General features: G+C 47.2%; 2 protein-coding genes across 2 annotated transcripts; one reads left to right on the top strand and one right to left on the bottom strand.

Moving 5' to 3' along the window:
- Window positions 1-3,602: 3,602 nt before the first annotated feature.
- cmpk2 (cytidine monophosphate (UMP-CMP) kinase 2, mitochondrial) lies at window positions 3,603-7,583 on the bottom strand. The gene is made up of 5 exons (XM_037486064.2): window positions 6,768-7,583; window positions 6,355-6,469; window positions 5,806-6,007; window positions 5,374-5,607; window positions 3,603-4,217 (listed from the first exon to the last, which is right to left on the bottom strand). The coding sequence occupies exons 1-5, from the start codon at window positions 7,353-7,355 to the stop codon at window positions 4,097-4,099; spliced, it is 1,260 nt and encodes a 419-aa protein (XP_037341961.2). The 5' UTR covers window positions 7,356-7,583; the 3' UTR covers window positions 3,603-4,096.
- A 467-nt stretch (window positions 7,584-8,050) lies between these two features.
- rsad2 (radical S-adenosyl methionine domain containing 2) lies at window positions 8,051-10,187 on the top strand. The gene is made up of 6 exons (XM_037486065.2): window positions 8,051-8,478; window positions 8,587-8,748; window positions 8,873-9,102; window positions 9,211-9,360; window positions 9,635-9,667; window positions 9,817-10,187. The coding sequence occupies exons 1-6, from the start codon at window positions 8,172-8,174 to the stop codon at window positions 9,979-9,981; spliced, it is 1,047 nt and encodes a 348-aa protein (XP_037341962.2). The 5' UTR covers window positions 8,051-8,171; the 3' UTR covers window positions 9,982-10,187.
- Window positions 10,188-10,565: the final 378 nt, after the last annotated feature.

The following is a 10,565-nucleotide window of genomic DNA, read 5'->3' as shown; positions in this document are numbered from 1 at the left end:
ACAATAGAGTTTGATTTAATTGGCCACATTTTTGTGAAAAGGCACGAGGACTCCAGAGAGCCAAAGTTTGTTCCCTGTCTTGTTTCATATGTGTGTTATGGAAATATTAGTGTGGTCTAGCTGTCATGTTGTTTTGTTTTTTGGCGTATTTCTTCGTGTTTGCAGCTGTCACAACAGAACTGAATCCTCAATCATGCCTTCGCTCATATGAGGACTTACCACTTGTCACCGCTGCTGCCAGCTGCCTCATTTGACAGGATATGATGATTTATCACAGGTTTCTCCGCGGTAAATAGACAATAACTGTTTTGTCACACTCCGCCGAGTTCTAACTGGGTTTTTCGGGGGGTGGGGGGGTGCTGTAGGGCCCTTACGGGGGGCTGATGCGCCGTTTTTAATGAGATCTCACAGCGCTGTTTAAATATTTAACCGTTCCCGGTGAAGCCTCCCCAACAGCCCCGCCGGGCAAAACTGGTAAAGGTCTCGCGCAATCATCACAGTCCGTGCAATACCTTTTCCCGCGAATACATCGAATACATAATGGCACCGCGAGCACGCGGTACCCTGCCTCGGCAAATAAGTATTCAGACGCCGTGACACCGGGTGAGCATGGTGATGAAAAGCTGTTGAATTATACATCAAATTATTAGAAAACTTTATTTTATTTTTCTGCAAACAAAGTAACCCCCCCCACCCACCCACCCTCGCCTCTGCTCCGCTTTACGCTCTTTCCTCCACATTTTGAGCTTCGCTGTGTGCTTTCTTTTTTTTTTTTTTGAGAAAACATTTCACCGCAGATCGGTTCAACTCCGGCACCCTCGGCGCTTTTACATCCCACCACCCGTCATTCACAGAGGATGGGGCCGGGGGTGTCTCCTACCACCCGCCGCGTTCGGGAGGAGGTGGTAGTGTGTGTGTGTGTGTGTGCGTGTGCGTGTGTGTGCGTGCGTGCACCTATGCAAGTGTGTGAGGCGGAGGAGGTGGTGGAAAAAAAGATTGTAGACTTTAATGTGGTCCATTGGATGAATCAAAACTCAAGAAAATCGGATTATTTCCTCTCAATCTCGTTAGAACGTTATATACCTCCAAAATGTGTGTTTAGTTTGCTATTTTAATCTAAAATAGGGTTTCTAAATGGGGTTCTTAAAACATTCTTCCTGTTTTAATCAGATTCTTCTAATCCAAATTGGTGTAATGCCTTTACACACCATCCCTGGCAGTTGTTGATGATGCTGAGGGGATGGATGAATCTTTAGGAAAGGCCTGGGATGGCATTTGAAGCGGCTTCGGGAATGCCACGTGGTGTGCTTGGGTGTGAGGGTGGTGTTTTGGAAATACGTTGTACCTGCCAGCTGGAAGGAACCTGGAGGGACTTGAGCTCACACAGATGAGCATCCACAGCATCTCTCCAACTCCCCCCCCCTCCCACGCCCACCTCCCTTTCCTCATTTTTCACCCTTCCCCTCGGCTTCTCTTCCCTCTTTTATCCCCCCTCCCCCAACGCAGACAGCCCATCCCCGCCTGTCTATCTAACCCCGGCTCTCCCAAAATCCACGCTGCCATCCAGCTACTGCTCCAAAGGCCCCACTGATGGAAGGGAGCGCTGTTAGCCGCTGCTCACCGGCTTGTTCGCTGTGTAAAACCTGCTTTTATTTGACAAGGGATGTATTCAGATATTGCCGGATAGGGTCTTTAAAGTTTGGCAGACACTTGGTGCCAGATCATATGCGTGACTCCCCTTGCCATGCCGCTTCATGTGGCTGCCAAGTGAGCCCCCCCCCCCCGGGGTCGTCGCCAAGGGTCCTGGACTACGGTTTGACCGCCCCCAGCCCCACTACCACACTCCCAGCACGCATGCATAAACACACCTTGTGCCTCACCCGATGCCCTCTGTCCCTCCCCCAACCTGTACCAGCCCTATGCCCTCCCCCTGTTCGCCCCCCTCCCCCGTCTCCACACTCATTATTAATGATCTGAGGGACAGCTTTCATTTGATCTATTACTTAGAATGGGACGGCGGATGCTGTGCTGCTGCATCCCTGCTGGATCTTTAATTATTTCATGGAGGGCTTTCCTCCTCTCTGCTGCTCCTTCTCCGTTGTGCAGATGAAATATTGAAGTTAAGAAGTGTGGTGCAAAGTGGCCCCATGCAGGTCAAGGTGTGTATGTATGTGTGCGTGCGTGTGTTTTCTATATAGTGTACGTAAGAATACTGTATATTTGTGTGTACGGCTGAGCGAAATATGGTTGAAACTTTAATCTCGCAAACGTCAGTTGTGACGTCACAGATTGGAAGCAGATTGCATTTGTTATTCGCTTTATTTCCTGAAACCACGGGTTCAAGTTCGAAACACGAATGTTCAACGTTGGAGTTGTTGTTATTGTTAAGACCCCTGAGTTCATCCTGGCTGTCTGACAAAAACAGCTCCTTAATGCTTTCGACATGGAAAAGCACTGTTTAACAAACGTAAAGGGAACTATTCCAGTGTGATGTGTTGTGATTATGGGCCATTAACGTGATATTACAGTAGGGCGGCCATGACACGACGTCACCTTTCACTATGCGTGAACATGAATGGGGAAGCATAACATCTGACGCGGAAATAGGGCCGACACCAGCGCACACACGGCTTTGCATTCAGGTGTGATGTACGTCCCTGTGCATAATTGCGTTACTCTACTACTTCATACATGACTTTTCGAGCGAGAGGGACTACTGTGTTAATCGCAATAACAATTCCACACAGCTCTGCGCTACATTCACTTTCGTGTCACGCAGCACATCCACATGGTCCACAAGCTGAGGGCCGATGAATTCAGTGGACCCCTTATCTGAGAGACTTACCGCATGTTGGAATCTATACACCATAAACATAATGACACCTTATTTTGGTATATGTGATTACATGTAATGCTTTGATTTGCATCCGTAGCACCCCTTAACTCAGTAAAACATTGGATTGCCGTAATTGGTAGTAGGAGTAATCCATGCACTTATGTGGGGGGAAGCGCTGGAATGACATTGATATACAGCGCTCCATTAATTGCCATATGAATAGGGTCTGCAGTGGTTGGCGCTCTGCTGATGCATCACGGTAAAAGAGATGGGTCACTCTGTCTTCTCCTGCCCGAAGCTTTGCCAAGCTCATAATTACTAAAACCTCCAATTAATCTTCCCATCACATAGGCCAGCATACACTTCCTCCCTATATATTTATGAGTTACAGTACATGCTCTTAGTAAATGTGCAGGTTTGTGTGTGTCGGTTGACTCAAGTAGTAAAAGCGAATGTACATTTACGTGTGCACGGTTGAGCGAGTGCCTGCGACCATGCAGGACATGAAATCAAAAAAAGCGATGTTTATTCTCAATCTACTCTGGAGCTCCATTGCGAGCCACACAGGTTATCAATGCAGGGTGGCATCAGATGTGTCAATATCACACTGTTGAACTGCAGAGAATTTCCATCTGCAGCACACTGCAAACGGGGACGTATCTTGTAAGAATTGAAAAGCAATGTGCGCACAGAAGGTTCACACATTTCATTTATCTTATTTTGTATCTATCTTATTAAGTCATGCTAAGTAAACAAAAAATAAATAAATAGTTCCATTTTTTTATTTGAAACATATTTTTAAAATACTTTACATTACATACATGCCTACATATACATTTTGGTTGGTTTGTGGGCTTTGATGACATCTAACACACTGGCGTTTATAAAAATATTGCTATCCATCTCCTCCATGTTGGTCCAAATACAAGTGTTAGTCAATAAGTGTGGCAACACTCATTTCTGAGAGGTCACAACAGCAGAGACTGCATGTGCACACGTCTTTACAATATGTGTGTGTGTGTGTGTCAATATCAGTGCATGCATGTGTGTATGAATATGTATTTCTGATTGTAGCATGCAGTCCTGGCCCCTAGCCATTCAACCTTTACTCATTCTGAAAATAAATCTCTTCTCCACACTCCAGTCTGGCCACAACGCCTCCTGCCAGTGCATTCGCGACACCTTACTGGCACCCAGCGGTGGAAGGAGGTACTGCACCCACTTGATGCTTGGCTGACAGCAGGAGAGATGGAAAACTGTTTACAAGTGGCATTTGGCCCTAATTAAACGCAGCACTTGCTGAAGCACTTGGTCTGCAGAAGGACTAGCATCCACAGTGACAAACGCCGGGCCAGTGATCCTCTGGTAAGCCGTCTCCACTCTGCAGACGCACACACACAAACACCTCGGTCAACAAGTGAAGAGAACAAGGATACAAACACAGCGAACGACACTTTACATTACACTGAATAATGTGTATTTTGACTGCGCTCAGTCATCGCGAAGAGCGAGGAGAGCGGTGACACTCGCAACGTCTGAGGGGTTTGGGGCATGAGAAACAACACAGATGGCTCAGAGCGCAGCCATTTCCTCAGACAAATGACTAATAGTGTCGCGATAATGATTGACCGAGTCGGCAGAATCTCTCACTCTCTCAGCGGCGGGCAGTCAACTCCCACCATTTTCTAATTCTGCTGGCCCAACATCTGGCTGTCCCGTGTGGAAAGGCCATTATGTCAGGAGAGAGGATGGATGAAAGTAGACCATCGACCTGTCTGCCAAAGCGACTATCTGGGCAGGCAGTGCCTCGCGAGTTTTGACCAGCTTAATGGAGCACAACAGCTCAGCAACTAATCACCTGTTCTTTCTCATCAGCCGCTTCCCCCGCGGGACGGCAATTGATTGTTAAGTGTTTGATGGATCAGGCTAAGACTGAGCTGACCTGACTCGGTGGAACGTGCAGTACAATTTGTAGCCCATCTGTGGTTTCATGTTTTAACACCCCACAGAGAACTTGTTTTTTTTTTTTCCTCCCAGACTGCAGAGCATTTGTCCACGCTGTCCACACAGCGCTAAGTGTGTCCACTGTGTATTTCCGTTTTTTGGGGTCACATTTATAGTGAGTGTGTGAAATGCAATCTCAAAGACAGCGACAATAGTGTTTTTATTGAATGACTTCTGAAAATGTGCGATTGTATCAAAGGATTCGGGGCTCGCTCAAATTAAAGGATATTTTGATAATATGACATCAAACAAAAATGTGGTCTTCGTTTTAAAAATTGAGCTTTTGTTTTCTCTGTTTTGTATGACTGTAAATTGAATATATCGAGGTTGTGCACTTTTGTTTGAACAAATATCCCCAGAAATGTTTGATACATTTTGATTGACATTTTGTCCAAAAAATCCCATAAATTGAATCATCAAAAAAAGGAATTTTTGGATTAATTGTTACCGTAATTAATTAGCCCCACCCCATATTTTTAAAGGCCTGAACGCGTATATACCCTACACGTGTGTTATGTGCATGCCATTCTCACTTGATTCTAAAGAGCTGATTTTGGTCCAGCTCTTCCTCCTCTTCCGTCTTTCCTTGACCTCTGTTCCTCAGTCTCGTCTTCCTCTCCTCGGGGTCCAGGGTGAGCAGGACCACGAGGCTCGGCTGGAGCAGGTCACCGGGCCAACGGTAAATCTCCGAGCCCTCTGCTGGAAGGTTGCACACTTGGCCGCTCACCGCTGTGGCGATGGCGTACGCTGCTGTGCTGTGCCAGAATCTGGGGACAGATAATAAGGCGGCGGATTGAAAAGGGGGGACGATGAATTGGTGGATGATCAGGTGACTCGGCAGGCGAGCGTCGGAGGTGTTTTAACATTGAATTCTAGACGGCATCTATTGTCCCCTCGGGTCTCCGGAACAGGTCACGCGGGGCGCGCAGACGTCACAACCCCTGCGAGGTCCCGGCTGTCTTTACCTGTCAACGATGACGGGTTTCTTCGTGCCCTCCTGGCCTATCTGCTCGGCTGTGATGTAGTTCCCCAGAGCATAGAAGGCCCTGCGGATGAGCGGCGGCTCCCCGTCAAAGCGGGCCCTCGTGGGGGACAGGCACTGGGGAGGGGAGCGTAACAGAGTCGCCCCAAGAGCATCCCTCAGAGACTCAGTCAGAGTGGTCTTCCCTGTGATGGAGGGGGGGGGGGGTGGGAATCAACAGCGTACAGAGAACGAACACAAATTATTTGAGTTTTTTTTTTAGCGAAAACAAGTCAAGTGTCTCTTTAGTTAAGTTGGAACTCCCATCCTACCTACAGTACATGGTTGAGGTTTCATGAGGTTTGCAAAGGGTATTAGATGAGCCAGCTCTTCAATAAACCATTTTCACAGTACTGAGGTCATGATACATGATATTCCATTAGGCGAAGCTCACTGGTAGATAATGGCTTTAGCAGAGAACAACTGGCAGTCATAGCGAGACATCTATACATCACACTGATGCAATATTTATTCATGAGGTAATGGCATTAACCTGTGGCATCCAGGCCCTCTACGACAATAACAGGGAAGTCTGGTTTACTTCTGGCCTCCGCTCTGCTGTGCAGCAGCTCCAGCACAGACGCGGCCTCCGGGATGATGTCACCGCACTGCAGAACAGAGAAAAATCCGTTCGCTGCTGTGAGATGAGGCAGGAGGGAGTCATAGATTGTTGTGCGCATGATCAAACACACACACACACACACACACGCACACACACACACGCCTGGCACCGCTAGATAAATGAAAGCATTATGAGCCTCTTTAGGCCACACTGGTATACCTTCTTCCAACGCGAGAGGGCGCCACTTTGCCATGTCTTACAACCGATACAATATCTCTACTTGTTTTGTTTTTTTTATATCTCTGAAGGAGAGGCAGGCCACATTTTATTCAGACTGCAATGACCTGTTTTATGACGTCACGGGCCTCCTCGAAACCGTAGAAGACGTCGGAGTTGATGATGTTGAGCGTCGACGGGTGACATTCTGGCGCCTCTGAGGGGACCACGTAGTAGTCCTCGGACATTTCCGGGCTGCCAGGAGGAGACCACAGACGCTGAGTCCACAGTTGACCCTCCTCACACTTCAAGTACGAACACACTGACACCGGATCCCGTTGTGACATGTCCCTCAAAAGTCTCTCCGTCGGGGATGAGCCCCGCGAGCTGTCTCTCAAAAAGTACCCCTTCAAGAGGGAATCCCTGACATCTGGCACAAACGAGGACATGGGAGACAAATGGCACCCAGGGGGCAACTCCCGCAACAGCCTGTCTCTCAGCTCTCCGTGGAACTTGGCCCGCGTGATTCTGTCGCCGCTGCAGACGATGAGAGAGTAGAGCCTCGCGTGGCCGCCGCGCGCCTCTCCGAAGAGCCGCGGCGCCTCTTCGCCCCGGTGCTTCTCTCGGGACGCAAAGTAGAAAGGCGCGCCGTCCAGCTCCACGGAGGACACCCGGGAGGTCCAGCGAGGCACGAGGGACGCGGTGCGTCGGGCCATTTCTGTCGAGACGCTGCTGGCCGGTTGCGAATCCGTTCTGACAACCGACCCGACCCGACCCGAGCGCGAGGGGGCGTTACGTCACCCCGACGTGGGGAAAACGAAAGTTACCGCGCTTCACGTGCGGAAAACAAAACTCAAAATACTGACTGGGTGGCGCGAGCTCTATTGGCTCTTATATAGCTCGTGTTTCCACGAAAGCGTGAGACACGATGGTTTCAGGTGGAGTGACTCAGGCCGTCAGGTGCTCACTCGGGCGTTGGCTTTAAGGGACGGGCCCTGGGGGCTGATCCATTTCGTGTGTTATTATTGATGTTGGGAAATCAAAATGGTCTGATATGTTATCAAAGACGTGCTGAATGAAGCAGACGACGCAGACCTGGGGGTGAGATATTCGAACCTCGCTTTGCTCCCAGTTCAAAAGCATTACTGCACCATTGCATTGCCCGACACGTCATGTCCCTTGCAGCACCTGTCAAAAGTTTGGACATACTTTCTCAATGAATTGAGAGGAGCCAATGTGTCCAAACTTTTGACATGCATACTGTATAGCTTAATATCAAATACCCCATACGATAACAAGGTCCTGATACTTGTTGTGCCGCACTAAATAAACACTTATCTATATCGTCACATGTTTCGCTCTGCATGCCACTCACCCCACACCCCTCCGCCCATTGGTTTCGTTTACCTTTTTTTTTGTAAACAGAAACTCAGCTGATCTGAGTTTCCTTCTCTGTTCATCCAAGGCTCGCGCTGCGGTCCCGTATTTAAGAGATCGTCCGCCTCCCCGAGGCACCCACAGCCGCCCCGAAGATGCTCCTCTCCGCTGCGATCGCGTCTCCGATGAGGCTGCTGGTGCAGCTCTTCGCCTACATCCTGCGCGTGCTCTTTCACGAGACGACCGATGTGGGTGCGGGGGCAAAGTCACCCGTCACACCGTCTGTTGAGAGAAAAGTGGACGAAGGGAGAACGCAACATGAGATGACTCCGACGAGCGTCAACTATCATTTTACGCGCCAGTGTAATTACAAGTGTGGGTTTTGCTTCCACACTGCAAAGACGTCGTTCGTGCTGCCTCTGGATGAAGCCAAGAGGGGCCTCAAACTCCTGAAGGAATCAGGTAACTCGGACCCATTAGTGTGCACATATAGTATATAGTGTATATTATGTCCTTTGTGCCAAACCTCTGGAATGACCATGCGATAAAACTCACTGCTGTGTTTGTTAGGCATGGAGAAGATCAACTTCTCTGGAGGGGAGCCGTTCCTGCACGACAAAGGAGACTTTCTAGGGAAGTTGGTTCAGTACTGCAAACAGGACCTTCAGCTCCCAAGTGTCAGCATTGTCAGTAATGGGAGCATGATTAAAGAAAAATGGTTCCAGAACTATGGTAAGACTCCAAAATGACTTCTTTGGACAAATGAACTTTTTATCATATTGCACACTTGTTGGAAGAATGTTCTGAGAAGACACAACGTGTTTGGCTGAATATTCTGCTCTCTTGCTCTCATCAGGTGACGACTTGGACATCCTGGCCGTCTCCTGTGACAGTTTTGATGAAGCGACCAACCAGCTGATTGGCAGGGCTCAGGGGAGGAAGAGCCACGTGGACAACCTCCACAAGATTCGCAGCTGGTGCCAGCAGTACAGAGTGGCGTTCAAACTCAACTCGGTCATTAACACCTTCAACGCGGACGAGGACATGACGGAGAACATCCTCCAGCTCAACCCGGTCCGCTGGAAGGTGACTATGCAGAACAGAGTGTGTGTGTGTGTGTGTGTGTGTGTTTGCGCGTGATGACACCTCGACGCACGTACTCAGCCTCCCTGTATCCGTGCGGCCTGTGCTCAGGTGTTCCAGTGTCTGCTGATCGATGGGGAGAACGCCGGGGAGAAAGCCCTGAGAGAGGCGGAGAGGTTCGTCATCAGCGAGCAGCTGTTCCAGGAGTTCCTGGAAAGACACAGCGGCGTCCCCTGCCTCGTTCCTGAGTCCAACGAGAAGGTTCGGGATGAGATTGTTATCACAATTTTATTATTGAAAATGGAGAACCTCTCTAAAAGAAGAACTGCAAGTCAAATCTCATCAAAATGAAGCTTGAGTTTGATTGGGTCACTTGATATCAAAATACTGCTATGATTTTATGAAATTATATATATATATATATACTGTATATATATATATGTAAATATATAGTAAGAATATGTAGGACTTCCTGCCCTGATCCATCACTCTGACTCTGCTATTCAATGGGAAAAAAAACTCCTTGTTTTCACAGATGAGGAATTCCTACCTGATCCTGGATGAATATGTAAGTACACGTTATGTAGTTTATGGAAGAATCCCATTTTCTTTACATTGGCAAAATTTGATTGTTGTGGCTTTTAACGGTTTAATAACATACCACATTCAATGCACATTTTCAATGTGTAGCTGATTAACTCTTTCTTCATTTTTCAGATGCGTTTCCTGGACTGTCGAGAGGGACGGAAGGACCCGTCCAAGTCCATCCTTGATGTTGGCGTGAAGGAAGCCATTTGCTTTAGTGGCTTTGATGAAAAAATGTTTCTGAAAAGAGGAGGGAAATATGTGTGGAGCAAAGCCGACATGAAGATGGAGTGGTGAAAATTGTGTTTGCTGTGATTACACAGATCATTTTTATAGTGTATATATGTGTTACTTATAAATCTCACTTCGCTGCTCACAGTTGGCATTAAAAGTCCAAAAGTTGTGTAAGAAAATATATTGTTGTGTATATATATGCATAGTATTTAATATTCACACTGTGTACACTTGTCAGAAAATATGACTTAATAAACATATTTAAAATTCAAAACATTATGAAAAGGATTTCATTTTATCTGGTCGGTGGTAGTTTATACATTTTTGTTAAAATTCTGAATGTATAACTTGGCTCGAGAACTATTTTCTTCACAACATTTAAACCTACTGAGGTGTAGCAATACACACACACACATATATATATATAGACTGATATATGCAAAACAAGTCGGACAGGTGTCATGTCTGGCAAATTCAAGGGATTTTTAACTGATCCGCTCATGGAAATTAGTATATATTTCCATTTATGACCTTCACTGTTTCATCAGCTGATTTTAAAGAGCAGTTTAACAAAAAATCAAATATAGTGGATACCAATGAGTTGAGAATTTAAAAAATCCCACAAAAAATAGTGAAATCCAATCACC

Source organism: Pungitius pungitius, chromosome 14 (genome assembly GCF_949316345.1).
Source record: "Pungitius pungitius chromosome 14, fPunPun2.1, whole genome shotgun sequence".
Classification (NCBI taxonomy): Eukaryota; Metazoa; Chordata; class Actinopteri; order Perciformes; family Gasterosteidae; genus Pungitius; species Pungitius pungitius.
Note: the sequence above shows the minus strand (reverse complement) of the source record. Positions and strands in the feature narration are given on the sequence as shown.

What these genes read in the sequence shown, in the direction of transcription:
- cmpk2 (XM_037486064.2), bottom strand. Translation starts at nt 7,355, where the DNA reads ATGGCCCGACGCACCGCGTCCCTCGTGCCTCGCTGGACCTCCCGGGTG. An exon ending in CCCGTGACGTCATAAAACAG is followed by an intron (nt 6,470 to 6,767) that starts GTCATTGCAGTC and finishes TCTGTTCTGCAG; the next exon opens with TGCGGTGACATCATCCCGGA. An exon ending in AAACCCGTCATCGTTGACAG is followed by an intron (nt 5,608 to 5,805) that starts GTAAAGACAGCC and finishes ATCTGTCCCCAG; the next exon opens with ATTCTGGCACAGCACAGCAG.
- rsad2 (XM_037486065.2), top strand. Translation starts at nt 8,172, where the DNA reads ATGCTCCTCTCCGCTGCGATCGCGTCTCCGATGAGGCTGCTGGTGCAG. An exon ending in AAAATGGTTCCAGAACTATG is followed by an intron (nt 8,749 to 8,872) that starts GTAAGACTCCAA and finishes TGCTCTCATCAG; the next exon opens with GTGACGACTTGGACATCCTG. An exon ending in TTCCTGAGTCCAACGAGAAG is followed by an intron (nt 9,361 to 9,634) that starts GTTCGGGATGAG and finishes TTGTTTTCACAG; the next exon opens with ATGAGGAATTCCTACCTGAT.